The sequence below is a fragment of the Dothidotthia symphoricarpi genome (genome assembly GCF_010015815.1).
Source record: "Dothidotthia symphoricarpi CBS 119687 unplaced genomic scaffold P153scaffold_5, whole genome shotgun sequence".
Classification (NCBI taxonomy): domain Eukaryota; kingdom Fungi; phylum Ascomycota; class Dothideomycetes; order Pleosporales; family Dothidotthiaceae; genus Dothidotthia; species Dothidotthia symphoricarpi.
The window spans coordinates 1,658,836-1,679,240 of NW_022985012.1; the positions used below are offsets into that span (position 1 = coordinate 1,658,836).

At 48.9% G+C, this 20,405-nt stretch overlaps 6 protein-coding genes across 6 annotated transcripts; 4 read left to right on the plus strand and 2 right to left on the minus strand.

The window, feature by feature from the left end:
- Nucleotides 1–1,621: 1,621 nt before the first annotated feature.
- On the minus strand, nt 1,622–8,633 carry P153DRAFT_355059 (putative polyketide synthase; the record flags this gene model as incomplete). The annotated part of the gene is made up of 6 exons (XM_033666545.1): nt 1,622–1,660; nt 1,714–4,137; nt 4,187–7,612; nt 7,667–7,955; nt 8,015–8,296; nt 8,554–8,633. The coding sequence occupies 6 exons, from the start codon at nt 8,631–8,633 to the stop codon at nt 1,622–1,624; spliced, it is 6,540 nt and encodes a 2,179-aa protein (XP_033526840.1).
- A 737-nt stretch (nt 8,634–9,370) lies between these two features.
- P153DRAFT_335398 (FAD-binding domain-containing protein) lies at nt 9,371–11,103 on the plus strand. The gene is made up of 4 exons (XM_033665653.1): nt 9,371–9,629; nt 9,699–9,994; nt 10,059–10,918; nt 10,971–11,103. Exons 1-4 carry the CDS (start codon nt 9,444–9,446, stop codon nt 11,090–11,092), a joined length of 1,464 nt encoding a protein of 487 aa, XP_033526841.1. The 5' UTR covers nt 9,371–9,443; the 3' UTR covers nt 11,093–11,103.
- Nucleotides 11,104–12,495: 1,392 nt separating this feature from the next.
- P153DRAFT_383339 (NmrA-domain-containing protein) lies at nt 12,496–13,657 on the plus strand (the record flags this gene model as incomplete). The annotated part of the gene is made up of 5 exons (XM_033670220.1): nt 12,496–12,672; nt 12,727–12,864; nt 12,917–12,968; nt 13,021–13,532; nt 13,583–13,657. The coding sequence occupies 5 exons, from the start codon at nt 12,496–12,498 to the stop codon at nt 13,655–13,657; spliced, it is 954 nt and encodes a 317-aa protein (XP_033526842.1).
- A 1,527-nt stretch (nt 13,658–15,184) lies between these two features.
- P153DRAFT_311485 (O-methyltransferase) lies at nt 15,185–16,966 on the plus strand. The gene is made up of 3 exons (XM_033664803.1): nt 15,185–15,538; nt 15,594–16,106; nt 16,162–16,966. The coding sequence occupies exons 1-3, from the start codon at nt 15,299–15,301 to the stop codon at nt 16,684–16,686; spliced, it is 1,278 nt and encodes a 425-aa protein (XP_033526843.1). The 5' UTR covers nt 15,185–15,298; the 3' UTR covers nt 16,687–16,966.
- P153DRAFT_355063 (uncharacterized protein) lies at nt 16,955–17,868 on the minus strand (the record flags this gene model as incomplete). Its single annotated transcript, XM_033666546.1, has 2 exons — nt 16,955–17,023; nt 17,122–17,868. 2 exons carry the CDS (start codon nt 17,866–17,868, stop codon nt 16,955–16,957), a joined length of 816 nt encoding a protein of 271 aa, XP_033526844.1.
- Nucleotides 17,869–18,325: 457 nt separating this feature from the next.
- On the plus strand, nt 18,326–20,174 carry P153DRAFT_364847 (Aldo/keto reductase). Its single transcript, XM_033667692.1, has 3 exons — nt 18,326–19,380; nt 19,457–19,535; nt 19,589–20,174. The coding sequence occupies exons 1-3, from the start codon at nt 18,776–18,778 to the stop codon at nt 19,895–19,897; spliced, it is 993 nt and encodes a 330-aa protein (XP_033526845.1). The 5' UTR covers nt 18,326–18,775; the 3' UTR covers nt 19,898–20,174.
- The last annotated feature ends 231 nt before the right edge of the window (nt 20,175–20,405 follow it).

Below are 20,405 nucleotides of genomic sequence, written 5' to 3' on the forward strand. Positions count from 1 at the left end.
AAGAAATGGTTGATGAGGTATCATGAGATGCAATGACTTCTTGAGGTTGTTACGGTATATACTTTTAATGTTAATTATAATATGAGTTTCGATCAACCCCTTAGGGCCCAAATTGGTGATCTCATAGCGTAGAACAGTATTGATAACAAAAGGACATGGAAAAAACTTGATGGTCTCTGCCTGGCAGACCAAAAGGTACTGAGTGTATTGTTATCAAAGTCTGTTTCTACTTAGAAGCAAAAGCTTCAATATATCTATTGGAGATTTACGCTCGACACTGGTAGCCTCTTATCAAAGGGCTGTAAATTTGCAGTAAAACGAAGAATGGCAGACCATAGGTTGTGAAATAACTTGCTAAGTAAATTCGGGGCACTGTAATTTCTTCCACCTCTTGATTAGCCTACTAAGCATTTCGTTCACTGATTGCCACTTCCTGAATTTCAACAGACATCTATGTAGCTCAAAAACTCGGTGTAGGGGTAGTTGTTGTAGAGAGCTGAATTACGTTATCTCATCTAGCGGCCCAGCTAATAGGTTACAAAGAATATTATATCATGGCAACATATTAGGTGAAGAACTGCTTTACATTAGCTTAGGAGTCTATCATCATTAATCAATCAATTGCGTATAGTGATAAGCGGACAAAATGCTGAGATCGGGTTGTGTACGCTTATAGCTAAAGCTAGCAGTCATCACATGCGTGGGATGCAGGTAAGGGGTAGGTAATCGCCTTGCGTCAATATCACGGCTTCAGCCTAGTGGACGTCCTTCATGTTTCTCTTTTTTAATTCTGGTTCCCTTTCTTCTTCAACACCCGTCTTGCTTTTGCCGCTTCATATAGAGCCAGTTGACATTCCTAGCGTCTAATTTCATGGTACCACTCATTATAAGAGCTTGGCTATAGAAACTAGAGTGTTCTTTTGGCCACAAGAACTTCAAGATGAACCAATATGTTAGAACCCTGCGGTGTTGCTATGCAAGAGCAAGCGTGAACGAAAGCCTAGACGCGATTGCAGGTACGAGGACGACATCGAGGATGACAGAATCTGTCACCACGGTACTTCTAGGACTGTCAAAAGCTTGTGGAAAGCATCTGCATTAGGTAGCAAACACATCAGGATGGTTGTTGTCTTTTCACAGGCTTGAGATACCGCATATACATCGTACGACGTCATGTTAGCGTAAAAGAGAGACTTTTACTAGTACTTAATCTGGCTTTGGCCGTTAAAAAGCGCTAGTCTAGGACTGACATGACAACTTATAACGTTATGTAGGTCACCGCGAATGTAAATTGAATATATCACTGAGTTGTATCCTGGACGTAGTTTGTGACCTATGGCTACACCTCCTCAAATCTGCAATAGCTTGCAACGAGCTGAGTGGCAGCATTCGTCTCTAACTCCAAAATGGTTGCAGAATTGGAATGAGAGTTGGATACGAAGTACTGCGGCTCCTGGGCATCAATCGCTCAAGATACTCTATGAAGGCGAATCAAGACGTGATTGCAAGGGAAGACTATACAATTGCGAAATGAGACATACGATGCGCAAAGTATGCAACAATATAGCTGTCTCTGTAACATTTGCTGAGCCAAAAAACAGACGCTTCTTTCTCCTGAAATCTAAATAAATCTCCCCACTGCAGACGCTAGTTCAGACAACTACACTATGGTTAGCGATCGTGTTCCATATAACATTCATGCAATTTACTTACTTCCTCCTTGCCCTTCATCAGGGTGAAATGGTTTCCGTCAAGGTTCATAGTTTCGATTACAACATTTCCTAGCAGTTTATCCCACCCGTTGGGCCCGAAGTCAGTGCGATTGTTGAGTAGCCAGTTCATGCTCTTTGGTTCATCACCCCTGACCTCCGGCCTTGGGCTGTCGGGGTACCTGCACACGCCATGACGAGCCCAGATAGCTAAAGTGCGAGGACCTTGGCCGCTATACTTGGCTGGAATAGGTTGAGGCTTGTATGCTGTCAGAGCTTTGATGCTAGCTTCGAAGTGCGAAAGAAGCCAGTCCGGAACCTTGCTTTCATCGTCGCTACCGATGAGCCCAATATCTGCGAAGAAGTGGTGCAGACGTGATGGTAGAGGTTCCAATGCGATGGGGCATGGCGAATCAAGGAGGAATAGTGACTCTACTCGTTCGCCTGCTGCTAGCAGTTGGAGCGTGATCTCGTAAGCGACAACACCTCCAGCTGACCAACCGCCAAGGTGATATGGTCCTTTTGCTTGCCGACGACGAATTTCTTCCAAATATTGTGTGGCCACACCCGAGATCCCGTTTGTGAATTGAGAAGGTGTTTTCATGTATGGAGAGTTCAAGCCGTACACCGCAACATATGGATCGATAGCCGGAATGCCGACATATGAAGTGGCTGATCCAGAACCATCAGGAAGTAAGAAGAGAGTTTTGGTCGCTGTACGCGGCTTACCCTGAAGTAGTATCGAGACTGCCCGCGGCAACGGTGCTGCTGGCTGAGAAATCTGGCGTGGGGTGCTTGTCCTGGTCTTGCGTGGCCCCTTCGGCTTTTCCTTCACTGGCTTGGAGTTCTCCACCGGAGTAGGATTGAGAAACCTCGCGATATCATCAACAGAGTTGTGCGTCAAGAAGAAATCCGAAGGCAGATCCAACTCGGTCTTCTCCCTGATGATGCCGAGGATGCAGATGCTCATCAATGAATCCATTCCGAAAGAGAGAAGATCGTTGGATCCGACTACCTCCTCAATGGCAATGCCCATTTGCTCTGAGATGGTCTCCCTGAAGAGTACTAACAGATCGTCGCCGGAAGAGCCGCCTTTAACTATCTGGAGGGACGCCTGCAGCGGCACCGATAATTTGGCATCAACGTCCGCGGAGAAGTTATCCTCGTCGTCAGTTAGAATAGATGGCGATGTTGCTGCAGTCGATGTTGAGGCAGGGCTTGTTGAAACAGATGATGGATCGTTGTCTCCACTGATCTCATCCAAGTAAGCTTTGAGGTCTCCGACAGTCTCGTAATCGATGAACACATTTGCGGGGAGATCGATATCCAGAGTTTCTCGAAGCTTGCCCAGTATCTGTAGGGATAGCAAGGAATCGATACCCAGGCTCGCGAAAGCGCATCCATCTTGAAGCTCTGAAAGTGGCAACTCAGATTCCATCGAGATAAGGTCCATTACCCGGGCGGTCAACGACGATGCTAGCTTGATAACGTTGGTCTTTGGCTTTTCGAACCTTCCAGCATCGGGGAGAGCTTTGCTTGTCACCAGAGTCGAGTTCCTTGATTTTGTGTCAAGTTGAGGTCGTATCGCAGTACCAGTTGCAGAAGCTTGCGGCGGTAGAAAAGAGTTGAGCACCGTGCGCGGAACGCGTTGGAACTTGAGTCCAACACACATGGCGACAATAGTGTTGTTTTCGAAAACGTAAACATCTCCTGCCATGATGTTGCTCTCGCCTGAATTTTGCATCTTTACGTAAGAGTGGTACGTTTTGGTTCGCTCAAGCGGTACTGCGAATCGCAACGCCTTCCAACCATGAGAGATGTAAACAAACTGCTTTGTGTCAATCGCACTACCGCCGTTCAGGATGAAACCAGCCAAGTGCATAAGGCTGTCAATCCAGTACGGACAACAAAAGAAATGTCCATCCTTGTCTTGGGTCTGGAAGACAACGCGGGAAGTAGCTTCAAAGTTGGCTCCATCGATGATAACCTCTTCCATGCCCTGGTACGGTAGTTTGTAATCCACGAAAGACGAAAAGAGTCTGTAAAGAAGTGTGCGAGACATCTTGTCTGCCTGATTTCTTGCCAACTTCTCTTTGAGGGTTTCCATTCGTCCTTCAATGAGATAAGCCATGTTGTTCCAGCCAGTTGTCCATGCGGTGGTATCCTCGAATGTAGCAACACAAGTGGCATGGAGGGTTGACTGTTTGGAGACACGGTCAATAGTGTGATACGAAACCTTTGCTTCGCCCTTGTTCAAATCAGCTTCTACACTGATTTCCAAAACACGGGTTTCGGTCTCGACACCCTTGATGATGAGAGGCTTGAAAACTTCCATATCCCCGCAGTTGACACCTGATGCAGGGTTTCCAGGGTTCATCTGCCTATAAACGTAGTCACCGAGAGTGAGTGCCATGTCAGCGTAGATGGACTATACGTGGTTAGCTCTGATCGTTCAACTTAGCGACAGAATTTCTTACAGATGAGAACAAACTTGTGTTGTTGACCTGATGACCCTGAACAGCAGCCCGTAGTATAGGATGAGTAAGATCAGATTGGGCAGTGACATTGCCTTTGCCATCATGATAATATTCTGATGTGATCCTGTGAACTGACGTTGTGGAAAGTCTGCTCTGAGGGGAAAGCTGCACATCCTCAATCGCCTTGGCATTCCGAGGCTCTACCTTGTGCAAGCACCAATCGTTCACGTAGTCGATCCAGTAATTCTTGTTGTCGAAGCTGTATGATGGCAAGTCGAGAAGGATGTGGCAAGACTCAAATTCGCGATGGAACTCGCGGAAGTCAACCATGATCCCAGCACAGTGTAGAGAGCAGATAGCGTTTGACAGGCTCTTCCAACAGTCTTCACCCTTGACAAGAGTGGCAGTCGTAAAGACTGCTGGTGAAAAGGTGCTCTTCACCATCCTGGAGCAAATTGGATGTGGTCCAATCTCGACAAAGAGTGTTTTTTCGGTAATATGGCCTCGTACTTTTGCAGTCTCGAGTGCCTCAACAAAATTCACGAGCTCTCTAGCGTGTTGGCAAAGATAAGAGGCATTGAACACCCCTTGCACCTCGACAACCTCCCCAAGAAGCGGCGAAATGACTGGGATTTTCGGTTTTCTGAACATGATTTCGCTGGCAAGTTCTTCGAAGCTCGAGAGAATTGGATCAACCTGCGCTGAATGAAATGCATATGGAAGATTGAGGAGCGTGCACTGTATACCTTCCTGCTTCAAAGTTCTTGACAATGCGTCTATTTCTTCGATTATACCAGCGAGTACAGTGTCGTTTGGAGAGTTCAAGCATGCAATGTCGAAGGGTAGATCTCCGACGGCTGATTCAATATCCGCTGCAGAGGCTTTTACTGCGAGCATAGCATGAGTGTTCTCTTTGCATTTTGTTTCCAAGAGATGTGCTCGAGCTCCTACAAGGTAGACAGTGTCTTCCATGGTAAGGACCCCGGCTGCGTAGAGTGCAGCGTATTCCCCAAGGCTGTGTCCTACAACGAGGGAGGGCTTGACACCCCACGACTTCCATAGCTGCACGAGTGCGATCTGAACACATACTAGTGCAAGCTGAAGGACCAATGACGATGGCTGTTCGATTTCGATTTCGTTTATCGCCGGAAGGAAAGAGGGGAACCCTTGCGCTGTCGAGATCTCGTTGAGATGCAAAATCGTTGATCGAAACTGCTTCGAATGTTTCAGGAGAGCCTGCCCAAGTCCGAAATAGTACGCTCCTTGACCGGTGAAGACAAATGTCACCTTTGGTGCTGCGGATGGAACTGGAGAGAAGTTCCCTTCGTCGGCCTTTTGCAATAGCGATGATTTGAGATCGTCAAGGTTGGATGCTGTCACTCCGATGCGGTAGTTGTGATGCATACGACGCGAGGTTAAGGTATAAGATAAGCTCGAGAATGCCTCGTGCGGAGTACCAGCTATGTGGGACACTAGCTGTTGGATGTTCCTTTGCAACGAAGATAGGGACTTGGCAGAAACAACAAAGGGAAGCGAGGTGCGTGGATCCTCATCCAAGGGTGTTGAACTTTTGGCTGGTCTTTCCTGTATCAGCATAGCGGTGTTACCTCCAGCGGCGCTGAAGTTGTTCAAGAATGCTGTCCGTGGCATTCCATTTCGTGATGGCCATGGAATATTGTCGAAAGGCACCCGCATGTTGCGGCTTTGAAGATCGGGGAAGCCAGGGTTGATCTCATGTTGTATTCCAATGTGGCGAGGAATGGAACTCTTTTGAAGCATAAGAAGGACCTTGATGAGTGCTCCGACTCCCGCAGCTGCTTCTCCATGACCTATGTTGCACTTCACAGCTCCGATGTACAATGCTTCATCAACACCGGCGCCTCTAGAACCTTCAGGAGCAAATACATCAGACACAGAGCGGATCTCTGTCATATCTCCTGCCTGTGTTCCTGTACCATGCATCTCAATGTAGCTCACGTCCAGGGGGCTGATGCCAGCATCGTGCATCACACTTTGGTACAGATAAGCTTGATTTCCAGCATGAGGGTGGGTGATGGATATCGCGTCGGCAGAGTGGTTGGTGGCAGTGGATAGGATCACTCCGAGAATGTTGTTCTTGTCTGCCACTGCATCGTCCAATCTCTTCAGAATGATCGAGCCGACGCCGTCAGCCCGACAGTATCCATCGGCTTTGCTATCCCATGTTTTGCAAGAGCCAGTTTTGGAAAGGAACTGACCTTTGCTCAAGCCAGCAAAGATATCCGGTGCTGTGAGGATATTCACCCCGCCAGTAACTGCCGTGTCACACTCTCCTGACTTTAGAGCTGAGCATGCAATCTGAATCGCTGCCAAGCTAGAGGAACAGGCCGTATCGACGCTGTAACTAGGACCACGGAACCCAAAGTGGTAGCTGATCCGACCAGGAGCAAATGCTCTAACGCCACCTGGAATGAAATACGTTTCGATGTTTTGGGCTGCGTTAACCTCACGCCAGTCATCGCTCGTTTGACCATAGAACGTACCAACACGGTCTTGTTGTGAAGATGGTGTCGCGTTTAAAACAAATCCAGACATTTCCAATGCTTCATATGCAGTTACCAATGCTAATCGGTGCATGGGATCAGTTTGTGTAGCTTCCCTAGGAGACATGCTGAAAAACCGAGGATCAAAGAGACCTGGTTCCTCGATGAAACATCCGTATGGGGTGTGACTTGAATTATTTTTCTTTCCTTCCGGATCGAAGTGTGTTTCAACATCGAATCGATCTTTCGGTATCTTGCGATGCATGTTTCTGCCGTGGACGAGGAGGTCCCACAGCTGATCGACATCGGGCGCACCTGGAAAGCGCCCAGACATCCCGACAATGGCGATCGCCGGGCTCGGTACCTTGCATTCTGGCTCGGAAGGCTGTGGTAGTGATGACAAGCTTGCTAACGCTATGACCGTGACCGGCTTTGCTGTATTGCTTTCGACGAAAGTTTTGAGAATTTCTGTCATGGGACATTGCTCAAAGCCGAATAGTTGGACTGTCGTGATATCTGGTTGAGAAAGATTGTCCGCAACAGTCTTGAAGATTGAGGACCACTGAATTGGATGCTTGAGGATATCTTGGATGGTTTCTGTGAATAAAGAAAGTGCAGCGTTTGCGCGCGATTTCTCTCCGGTACTCGCAGAAACGATTGCTCTTTTCGGTGGGCTGAGCCTGCCGAGGGCAAGGGACCGCGACTGGATCACTTCTCGTACTTGTTCATCGCTGTAAACATCCCCTGAATGCCATACTCCCATGCTCGGTAGCATGCGAACATGTGTTGATTTCAGCAGGTCGGAATGATGCCTTAGCCAGTCGAGGCGTGCAGGACTGCCACTGATCGTACATTCTGAGTCACTGATAGAAGTAACAAATGCTCTCCCAGCGATTGGTAGTTTCTAGGTTGAGTCAGCTACCTTCTCTTTCCAATCATATGTTGGTCGAGGGCTTACTGCATCGTCTTGTATGTTTCGAAGTTCGTCCTGAATATTCTGCGATGCAATTGGAACAACTATGCTCCAAGCACCGCCTGACTCTTCTGAACGTTTACCCTGGATAGAAAATGTCTCCACAACTGAACCAGTGCGAAATGCCAGCCTAACAGCTTCAACAGCAACATCGGGGAGGTCAACTATAGTAGCCGCACATGCGATAGCAGCAGCACATAGCTGACCCAAGCCAGCACCGACAAGGAGACCGTCGTTGGTATCCAGGCTATACTGGTTCTTCTTTTCGTTGTGGCTACGAATCCGGCAGTAAGCGATGTGTTCTTAAATTGCGAGGCAGTCGGTTGTACATACCCGATGAATTGTGCTAGTTGAGAGATACAGAGGAGAGCACTTGAAACTTCCACTCGTTGAATCTTGGAGGCAGCATGTCTCTCACTGAGATCAAAAGCGCTGTTGAAAGGCGGAATCTCATCTCTCACATCCCGATGGAGATTCCAAACCTCATCCCGAAGTGCATGATACGCCTTCTCGAGGAAGGATTTCGCGAGTACTGTGCTCTGTCTTGCGTGGTGTACCTGCCGAATAACTTCTCGGGTATCTAGCAGCTGATTGGGAAACAAGAGAACAGACATACTGCAAAAACAGAAGCCAAGACCAAGATATATGATTAAGAGTAGAAGACAGAGTTTGTGTAAAAAGTGGCCTCAGCAAAGGGAAAGGTATATAACATAGTTTGCACATCATTCATGCTTGTATCGGCAAGCGAAACCCGCTACACACAGCGAGTTGTGCCGCTCCGAAAACCTCTAGTCAATGTACCTGTCTATGTCAATCTGGACCGAGCTGAGCTCTAAGGCGACGCAGCATTTTCGGCAAACTATGCGACCCACCTTCGTTTCACGGCGCCGAGCACAGTGAGTCTGAGGATTGAGTGATCGGAGCTATGATAATGGCAACAGGCTTCAGGCATGCTTTGGCAACTGATAGCTTGTACCGGATTTTATGAACCAACAACAACCTTTGGCGTCTGTGTTGTTGATGCTGGTTTGCAGCCGATGTTGGCAAGGCCATCGTCTAGAGTAACATCAAGCTTACCATTGAGTGCAATACCCAGCATCTGGAATTGTCTTCTAGATTGTGTAGGACTGCTTATCACAAGCCGCCAACCCCATTGGTCTTCTTTCGATTGGTTGATTTTCAGCGTACAAACAACCCCGACGTGACGGGTGTTTCAAGTTTAACCACAAAGTCTCTCGACAATATCTACAAGCGTAGTACCGAGAACTATCCTTGACACTTTGCAAACCCTGTCGCGGGTCGGCAAGAAAGAGAATCAGATAGGACGACAACGCTTATCGGGTGCTGGTAAATCTCAGCGATCGCATCGGGTTTCCCATGGTAAGACCGAAACGGATGCTACGCCTTCCATCCCTGCAATTGATATGATGGCGAAGGGTAAATTACATGTGCATAACTCGGCAATTTGGTGTTCTCTTGACAAGCTTAGTCCTGGAAGGGTCGCAGGTCTCGGGTTTCGGTCTTGCGCTTTTCGCCGTTGATACAACGGGATCGACAAAGATTGACCGTATAGCACTAAGCTCTTACAGTCTTTGGGGTCATTTTACTGGAAAGACATAGCATCCAGATCAACATAATAGCATCGGTCGTCTCAGCAACAGTCGAATCCCAAGCACGCCCAAGTCTTACAGCAAATAATTTGATGTTTGGCCTAGTGTCTCTGCTTTGAATTGCAGCGCAAATCTTTACAAAACTCGGCAAAATGACTGTTATTAATGGGTTCCACAACTCGTCCGTCTCACTCAAAGACCTTCCGGAAGATGATCGAGTGGGACTGCTTGCAGTCAAGCTAAGAAACACCTTGGAGAACTCCACAGTGTTGACGCCCGACTCGGAAGGATACGCAAAAAGCATTCAGAGGTGGAGCGATGCAGTTGAAATGAGAGCTGTGAGTTTACTGGATCCTGCAAAGTCCAACTGGCTTTTTGAGATTGTCTTTGCTGACCCTGCTTGATAGGGCATTGTGGTGTATGTTGGAACTACTGAAGATGTATCCACCACGGTCAAGTTGTCGCAAGAGTATTCGATCTCATTTGCCGTCTGTGGTGGCAAGCACTCCTCCAGTGGAGCGTCCTCAAGTGCTGGCGGATTGGTGATAGACCTTGGAAAGATGCGAGCTGTCGAGGTCGATACTAGCACTAACACCGTCAAGGCGCAAGGCGGTTGTATCTGGAAAGATGTAGATGAGGCCGCCGCTGACCAAGAATTGGCTATGGTTGGAGGTACCGTGAACCATACAGGTGTTGGCGGACTGTAAGTGATACATTTTCAATAACCCCCCTTCCCCCCCATGGATACTTTTCTGACCAATAAATAGGACATTGGGCGGTGGTTACGGCTGGCTAAGCGGACGGTACGGACTTACCATTGATTCCCTTCTCTCCGTTGAAATGGTCCTTGCCGATGGCAGGATTGTGACTACATCCAAGGACCAATACCCTGATCTCTTCTGGGCAGTGCGTGGAGCAGGCCATTGCTTTGGCGTCGCAGTCCAGTTCACTTTTCAGGCACATCCCCAGAACAATTCGATCTGGGGTGGGCAAATGGTGTTTCCCGCTAGCACAAAACTAGATGCGGTGATCGACTTTGCCAACAACTTGGTGGAAACCACCCGAGGCGACTCCGCCATGGTGATGGGAATTACGCAACCTCCATTCATGGAGGAACCAGCAGTCATTGCGACGGTTTTCCACAACGGACCAGAACCGGAAGCTTTGAAGGTGTTCAAGCCGCTGCTAGACCTTCAGCCACGGGTGAATACTGTCAAAGAACGTCCGTACAGGGAGATGAACGGTGTCATGAACAATGCAGTTAACTATGGTGGCCGCAAGCTATCCAAAGGCGCGTCTTTCAAATTGCCACTCCGTGCGCCATTCGTCCGCTCCTTGATGGACGGGTTGAAGAGTCTCCATTCGCGAGTTCCAGGTTCGAAGAAGACCATCATGCTCTTCGAATTTTTCCACACCGCCAAATTGAATAGCGTATCTTCCGATGAGATGTCATTTGCCAACCGTGGCACGCACCAGAACTTGATGTTCGGCCCATTCTGGGATAATGCTGAAGACGATATCGCCTCCCGTGCCTGGGCCAAAGGCGTTGCCGAATTGGCAAGGTCTGAACTAGAGCGTACGACACAGAAATCAGGTGAACGGATAGGAGAGTATGGAAATTACGATGGTAAGTATGCGTAGCTTTCAATCAGCAGGACAACAGTTAACAACGTCTTCAGCTTTGGCAGCTAAGCCTCGCGACATCTTTGGCCAAAACTTAGATCGACTTCGTGAGATCAAGATGACCTACGATCCAAAGAATGCTTTCAACAAGTCGTATGCTCTGGTCACGGCAGATTGAGGTAATCTTGCTACATATATAGACTAGTGCTGTAAGTAGCTTCGAATCTGAAACGAAGTAACGAACACTCTACCCGAAAGAGTATGTTGTCAGCCTGTATTCTTCAAATTTTTTCCCTATACCAGTACAGCGCCTGAGGAGATGAGTAGGTAGAGGGTCCTAGAATCCTCATGGTTCAAAGAATATACTACCACAAAACACAAATATATGCATTGCCTAAAAAAAGGTAAACCGTGCAAATGAAGTCCAGAGAATTACGTATAATATAAATGCAATAATCTCATCTTCACAGTATCGTATCTTAATTACTTCATTATCGTTACATACTATAGTTATATTCACGTTAGGATACAATCCTATCTTAGCCTAAAAGTATCAATTGTAAACGAAATTTCGTAAGAACAGGTTTCTAAGAAAACGGCTGCATGTTACACACCTAAGCAATTTCACTCCAGCTTAACGCTCATCAGGTCGTCCTTAAGCTTATTGGTTTTGACAAGGTCTATCCAGTTGTGTATATGCATAACTTCAATGCATACGTGTGAAGCTAGCAGTGGTGCTAGATAAAGCCAATCGGCGCTTGTCTAGTACCTAATTAGCCGCTATCTTGCGCTACTGATTAACCGCCGAGTGTATTCCGTTTCTTCCCCTGCTAGCTACAAACGCATTGACCGATTTTACATCTATTACGTTGATCCAAGCTCCTCTAAATCTTGGCTACCCCAGTTTATTAATTTATATGCCTTTAATGATCCACTGCGTGATCTTAATACTAATGTGCCCAATAACGATAAACCAGTGTTTTGAAGAGAAACAACCGATTTGTATAATGCCTACCCAGCATCACATCGCTTATGAGAATGATGATATCTAGTATTATGATCAACTATACAGAGCTAATCCATCAGAGGATTCAGACAAGCCTCTCTGGCGTCTCAATTGCAACATCTTATGTTGAAGTGATGTACGTGTCTCATATGGAATTGGTCAGCCTGTATGTCGATTGCTAAGCAGCAGAAGTACGCCGGAATTTAGTGCTATCAAAGCCGGTATTTGAACTTGCGAAGCCCGAGGGCCGACGCCAAGAGTGGATGAGGCACGGCTCTATCTAATCGGAACACAAGAAAATGCTGAGCAATCAACATTTTCAATATGGAAGGATGAATAATAGCGCCGTGAAGCAAGCTTGACCCATACTGACGCCGTAGTTGTTGAGAGGCACTCGCCAACCACCAGCCGAAACTATCTCGGAACGCCAGGATCTAAAGTACAAAGTAAAAGGAGAATCATCGAAATATCCTCAAATGCAGGCTCTCAAGAAGTTCATTTCACCCTTGCGCGTTCTCTCAAAACGTAGCAGTAACAACACCAAAACGATCCAATCCAAATCCAGTATACACACCATGTCTAAGCAAACCATCGTTGTCTTCGGCGCCACTGGCAAGCAGGGCGGCTCCGTCGTCAAGTCTCTGCTCCAAGATCCCAAGTCTGCTAGCAAGTTCCACGTCAAGGCCGTTACTCGCGACGTTTCCAAGGACAGCGCAAAGTCCCTTGAGGCTCTCGGCGCTGAGGTTGTCTCTGTGAGTTAGCAGTCAACGCCTTCGTCTGAATCAAGTACTGACTGATGCTTCCAGGCCGATCTCGACAAGCCCGAGACCCTTTCATCGGTCATCAAAGGTGCCTATGGTGTCTTCTCTGTTACAAACTTCCTCGAGAAACTTAACGCCGCGCCTGAGATCGTCCAGGGCAAGGCCGTTGCCGACATCTGCAAGGTTTGAAATACCACGAGTACTGACGTTTCCAGCGCTGACTTATCATCTCTAGGCTGAGGGTGTCCAGCATCTCGTCTGGAGCAGCTTGTTGAACGTGACCGAGCGTAAGTGCTGCTTCCATAGAATTCGCCTGATATGTGTTGACATGCTTGGTAGTCACGGGCGGCAAGCTCAAGAACGTTCACCACTTTGACAGCAAAGCCGAGGTAGAGGCTTACATTCGTGACATCGGTGTTCCTGCTACCTTCTTCCTTGCCGGTTATTTCATGTCTAACCTCCCGGGCATGTCGATCCGAGAGATGCCTGACGGCAACTGGGGCCTTGGTCTCCCGACTCCCGCTAACGCGCCCATGCCGCTTTTTGCCGCCGAACTTGACACTGGCAAGTTCGTCAAGGGCATCTTCCTTAACAAGGACAAAGTCCTCGGAGAGCGCATCTACGGTGCAACAGCTTACTACACCCCTACCCAGATAATCGAGGAGTTCAAGGAGAGCTACCCCAAGGTTGCTGCCACCACTTCGTACAACGAGCTCCCCGCGGAGGTCTACAAGAGTATCTTGGGTTCGATAGGTCTGCCCCCGTCCTTCCAGGAGGAGATGTCGGAGAATCACCAGCTTTTCTCTGTTGCCGGTTACTTTGGCGGTGCTAATCTTGACGCCAGCCATGCTGTGAGTCATCTTCTTTCTGGAGTGTTGGACAGTACTAACAAGGCATACAGATCGTGGGGGAGCCATTGACCACTTGGAAGCAGTATATCGCCAACAACCCCGCCTTTGCTGCCATCAAGTCCTGAATGTCTTTATTGAAAAGTGAGAAGAAAATGTGATTCGAGCGAAAGATGTACATAGGATTCATGCACAATACTATCATTACACGGTTGAATAAAATTGTGCCACTACAAACCCATGATTGTCATGCATAATTGACACCATTGTCTTATTGCTATCTGTCACAAGCTACCACGCCTCTCAGCCACGCTTCGGCTGAGCCAAGGAGCTGGAAGATCTTTTCTTCACGTTCGATACACATCATAAGCTGTCTTTCTGGTATAGTAGATTAGCAATAGTGCGTTAATAGATTAGGTGAAGCTACGATCTCGAGCTTTATTTTCTTCTCCACGATTGTATTACCAGTTTGCTTTTGCTTGAAAGAAAAAGTTCTTTATAATGAGTTATTAATTTTGCATTTTGTGTTCAGGTTTGTGAAAATGGGGCTAATATTTATCAATATTCACCTCTTTAACATGACCTAGCATCGAGTTTGGCTTATCGTTGTATAACGTGCTAAGGCGGGAAATATCACACAGCAGTGCAATTAATAATTGTTTAGAAATTATAGGTCAGGGTTATTGTTTCAGACTCCGTTCTCTTAAGACGTTCAAATTAGCAAAAAAAGGAACGCTACTTCTGTCAAGATTTTAGAATGCAAGATCCAACATCAAAGCTCGAATGTCTTGTCTCGAAATTCTGCCTATCCGCTATTCACTTTACTAGCTTTGTTTGTCTAGATATCTACAAAAGAACTCATGTTCACGATGAAAATAGAATTAAATTGACCCTGAGAAGATTTCGAATTAGCGCCACAGTCTCTGTCTAACTTGCACTCCTATTCTATTGTTTCTCTGAAGACTTATTGTGGCCCTTGATACCACAACGACATTAAGCAAAGAAGAGTGTCTTTGAAAATCAATTAAAGGACTGCAACTTCAATGAGAATCACAAGGGAAGTAACTACATGTTACCTAATACCCGTACATAATTCTCTACTCAAACGTATCTGCTGCACACTATGTGTCCGGAATATATACTATGAGCTACTCGCCTATCGCGACACGCATGCGCACACTCTCCGTGCCTCAACCCTCTTGCCTCAGGAACTCCTTCCTGCTCGGGCTCAAATTACAAACGAACTGTGCACTGACACGGAAACAATCTTGCACCGAGAAAACATGCGCCGGATCGCCCTATCCCCAAAGCCTAGCTTGATACTAGCGCCGGGTCTCGCGTTCTGTTCTGCGGGAGAAAAGCGGAACGGACGGGTCTGCTTGTGTTTGCGAACGCGGGGGTGCGAAGGTCTTGTTCCCGGATAAGTCTAACGATGAGACGGGATAGCTGGGAAAGCTCATGGAGTTAGGAATGCCGGTGCCGTTGTTGTGGCCGTCGGAATGACTCTCACCGGTTCGGCGACTGGTAGCTTGTTCAACGGAAAGAGAAAGACACAGGGCGAGTCTCACTTTGCCGAAGAATGATGTCAGTGGAGAGACAGTGTGCATGCGGGATAGGAAAGAGAACAGAACAAGAGGCGCAATCTATCTAACGATCTGCCACATCGTGATAATACTTATAGAGACGTTCACGGCTCATCTAAGTTACTTTCTACACTCAATAGACTTCGCTTTTTGAATAACACCATCTATTTCATCCTTCTACCCATCATGACTGCCCTCACTCGTCTCGCGTCAACCATTTCCGAAGAGAGCGCCAAACTCTCAAACTACATAGTTAGCAACAATTTACCCAGCCCGTCTTTTGATGTGGGCGCGCCTCCAGAGTTGCCTATTCCCATCGAGAACAATGAGCTGCAAGAGTCGCGGTTGAAGCTGCTTACAGCGGCGCAAGATCTCGCAGCACTGGCGCTGGGTCCAGTTGAGGACTTGCGGTGGAAGGCGTGGAACGTAAGCTTGTCTCCCAATATCACTGCTCTTGACCTGCCCGACTGAGACGTGGTAGCAATACAACGACAACGTCAGTCTGCACGCTATTATGCATTATCGGATCGCAGAAGCAGTGCCTCTAGTAGGCACCACCACTTTCGCCGATTTGTCTGCAAAAGTAGGCTTGCCAGAACCGCTCGTGACCCGCCTTATCCGCCACGCAAGTATCTACCACTGCTTTCGCGAGCCCTCGCCGGGATTGGTCGCACACACGGCCTCGTCCGCCGCCCTGCATGAAGGAGGCAGCGTGCGTGATTGGCTAGATATGACGTTGGAGGAATGGGGACCAGCGTCCGTCAAGGCCGTGGAGGCACTGCGTCGCTTCCCTGACAGCCAGGAACAAAGCGAGGGCGCGTTTGCACTGGCCTTTGACAAGCAGACTATCTTCGAGTACCTTGCCGAACGGCCCGAAAGGGCCAGGGTGTTTGGTAGTGCGATGGGCAACTTCTCAAAGGGTGCGAGCCACAAGGTGGAGCATTTCGTGGAAAGCTACGATTGGCAGAGTCTGGGCGATAGTACCCTTGTAGATGTAAGTGGCCCCACCTGAGCTTCTGCCTGAAGTGCGAACTGACTCAACAAACCAGCTTGGAGGATCCCACGGACACATTAGTATCGCCATTGCTAAGGCGGCGCCCAGGCTGAAGTTTGTTGTCGAGGATCTCCCAGGGACGACAGCCAACGGTGAGCGCCTGCTGGATGCTCAATTCAAGGACCGCATTCGATTTTTGGGCCACGATCTGAAAGATGAGCAGCCAGTCAAAAACGCGGACGTGTACATGTTCCGGTCGGTGCTACTCAACTGGCCTGACGCGTACGTTGTCAAGTTTCTGAAGAACCTCGTGCCGGCATTGAAGCCCGGGGCCAAGGTATTGATCAACGAAGGCTGCCTGCCTGAACCTGGGACAGTGTCGAGTTGGGACGACAAGCTGCTGCGGAGTCTCGATCTGTGCATGATGGCTATGTTCAACAGCAAGGAACGCACTGTCGAGGAGTGGGCGGGGCTATTTAGGGAGGCAGACGCACGATTCAGGTTCGTGGGGGCGAAGAAGCCCGAGAGTAGCTTGCTGTGGATCATCGAGGCTGTGTGGGAGCCCCAAGGTGAGCCGTAGAGGTAGATAGAGGTCAGGCAGTAGAGGATCTCATTACATATCCATACATCCGCTCGCATGTGCCAGGCGTTTGAGAGCCTCAACATTTGTCCTCAGACCCTGCTTGAGATATACGACTATGTCCTGATGCAGCTTAGTTTCGTTTGTGCCCACGCTAAGGCGGGAGAGGCGCCCCTCGAAAGCTTCAATCAAGGCCGTGATTTTGCCCAACTCGATCTTGAACAAGTTGGTTTGCAGAATCTGTTCATCACGAGCATCGAGCTCGTAGCTACCCAGACTCAGTCGTACATGCGATTGTGTATCGCCGCCCTCTATGATCTCGCGTGTCGATGTCCCGCTGGGCGTAGGTAGATGCATGGTCCCGTACATGTGCGGCTCTGCGCCGCGGCCTTGGTCCGTGTCGCGCGAGTGGAGCGTCTCCCGCCGGGCGCGTACCAGGGAGTCAAAGACTCCCAGCACGTGAGCAAGCAAGGCGGCCAGCGTCAACAGCAACATGACGTCGTTGCCGCGGGCGCAGGGCGAGCACTCGAGTGTGCTGGTGCACAGCGCCACAATGGAACGGTTCGCCGACAGGGCGCGGTCAAAGGGCATGACATGGCTGCTGCCTGCTGACGCAAGGGAGAGCTCTGACAGCTTTGCCAGGATCGACTGTTGGCATGCACAGATGGACGGCGTTGGCGAAGTGGACAACGAAGGCACCTGGTTTTGGCCTTGGTGTGCGTGTTGGAATTGATGTTGCTGTTGGTGTTTCTGTTGGTGGAGATGCTGCTGTTGTTGCGGCTGCGGCGTAAGGAGAATAGAGTCATCGCCCAATGAGTGGGGAAGGTCGACGAGCACACTGGCGGAGAAGTAGTCGTCCAAGGCGGGCAGGTTCAGGTTCATGTGCACATCCGAGGAAAAGTCGTAGGTGGCATCCATAGGCACGTGAGCACTATCTGTCGTGTTGAGTTGCGAATTGCCAGAATTGCGTCGAACCACACGGTTGGCCGTTGCCATAGTCGAATTGGGGGCGGTTCGTTTGCACGAGCGTAGCGACACGCTGTAGACGCAAAAGAGCCCGCGGCGCTCACATCGGCGGCAACGTGGTTGTTCTTTGGAGCACTTGACTTTTGCTGTATTACACGCGTCGCACGAGTTTCTCAGACGGGCCTGTGAAGCCGTGGGTATGCAAGACGAACTCATTTGGATAGCCTCGGGAGACCGTATGAAAGTGTCTTGTGTAGCACCAACTGTGCCGCGGCGAGTTTCATGACTTTATGCTCCCCACATCGTACCTAGGTCAACGCGAAAGTACCGGTCCAGATACAATTGAGAAACGTGCGCAAGTGCATCTGCCTACCTATCATGTCGTACCGTGAAGATGGGGCTCTTTTCTCCAAGACATCCCCGGACAACGTGTGGACTAAATGTACGCTCCAATGAATACCCCAGAGTACTATTTGGCCTTTGGTCCGAATCCACTCAAGATTCTGACGGATCGGCCCACAGGATGTAAGTTGAACCTCAAGCACGTGTTTTTGCACGTAGTATTGATTAACCTCGGTTTAGAAAGTGAACAGATGTAAACAGAAGTAAGCACCAGAGTATCAAGTTGCGTAGCGTGGTTTACAGACTTTTGGGATTACATGTCGTTGACTGTTCTACGACTTAGCTGTATGGTGAGAGTAACACGGCCTTATTATGCGACAGTTTCATCTTTAGATCCTATCTGTCGACCTCTACCAGTATGAATTAGCCTTGATCCCCACCTGTCCATATCCATCCGATGGGCGTGCTGGCGTGCTACTCCGCGAAATCGGGTCTTACACCCTATCAGATGGCGTTCCTTCTCACTACACCTAACCGCAGCTTAATCTCGTACACATACACCCATAGTGCCGATAAACATCCAAGCCACCAACCTGCACCCTCACATATTTCTCCGAGTTCCACCCCGAAGACAAGTCCACCATTGAAACCCGTCGGCTTTCACACAGCATCAGGCTGGCCCCGTTGTTCGAGTACTTATCATGCATGCTAGACGTGTACATTGGCCCGTCATCCGTCAAAGCCAACACGGAGCCTCACTCAGACTTAGCCTTAACCAAATATGCCTGTCCACACCACACCCTCTCCACCCGCCGTCGTACTCGGGACCGCCTCTTTTGGCACAGGCACGCCCCAGGCCAAATTCAATTCTGAAGAGACCACGCGACCACTGCTCCAGCTGCTCCAATCTCGCGGCATCACAGCCCTGGACACTGCGCGCGCATACCCCGTAGGCAATCCAGGCTCGGCGGAACTTGTTCTGGGCACACTCGGCGTTGGAGAATGGGCCAGCATCTCGACGAAAGTAACTTCGTGGCAGCCTGGGGCACATTCTGCTGCCAGCATCGCCTCGTCGGTGCCCATCAGCCTCGCCGCTCTGCGTGTCGAGGCCGTGGACATCATGTATCTGCACTCGCCTGACCGAGGTACCTCGTGGGAAGAGACATGCGCCGCCATGCACGAGCAGTGGAAATTGGGGCGCTTCAAGCGTTTTGGCCTAAGCAACTACACGGCAGCTGAAGTGCATGAAATCTGCGTCGTGTGCGAGCGCAGGGGATGGGTTCGTCCAAGTGTGTATCAAGGACGGTATAACGCTATCATTCGCAGCGGCGAGGAGGAGTTGTTTCCCATATTGAGGAAGTGGGGGATCGCGTTTTTTGCCTACAGGTACGCAGGACCCACATCCGCTACGTGTCGTACCTTATTTTACGATCGTGATAACCGATGACTGACAAATCTTCAGCCCCTCTGCGGTAGGAATGTTTTCCGGAAAGATAGATGCTAAGAGTGTGGATGTGGGAGGTTCGCGCTGGGATAAGACGGTGAGACGGCGCCGAACATGCTTCTATGTCGGACAAAACTCATAATTGACTAGACTCGATTGGGCCAGGCATACGAACAAGTGTACCTGAAGCCGGAGCTTATCGACGCCGCAGCTCGTATTGCGGATAAGGCGCAGGCCGCCCACATCGGGGGCCATGCTGTCGCCCTCAGATGGGTCGTTTACCATTCCATTCTCAACGGCGAGCATGGAGATTCCGTCATCATCGGCTGCTCGACTGTGAAGCAGTTGGAGGACAATTTGGACGCTATCAAAGACGGCCCTTTGAGCCATGATCTTGCCGAGGCTATGGATGAGGTGTGGAATGTTGTCAAGGATCATGCAGCGCCTTATCATTTGTAACTGGTGTTCATTCTTTAGTAGACTCGACAAGGGGTTGAAAGTCGGGCAGACTTAATCCGAAATCTCGGTTGTATTGCGGCACTGCTGGAGTGGATACTTGTGAAATGAGATTGCCCAGATATGTATGACAAGTATCAAAGTACATTGACTGTGGTTGTAAGGATTCTAAATATCTGTCTTCGAATTGTGTCGTCTCTCGAGATGGATCGGAACTTCGGAGGAGTATATTGATAGACTTATGACGTAGCTGTCAAATATTGCACTAGTTAGTCAGTTCAGCATGAGCCTTATAAACCACCCCAAGGGTATCTATCAGGATCACACCGCAATCTTCCAATTGAACTCGCGCTTGGATAATAGTCTTGTCTTACTGTGGTATATGGTTGTCAGAAAGATAACATGGAGAAAGCTCGACTAACAAGGAGACATATCCCAGGAATTAATCAAAACAAAGTATTGTACAAACAAATCAGGTAAACGTTTAAAACTACTACCCTCCCAAGATACA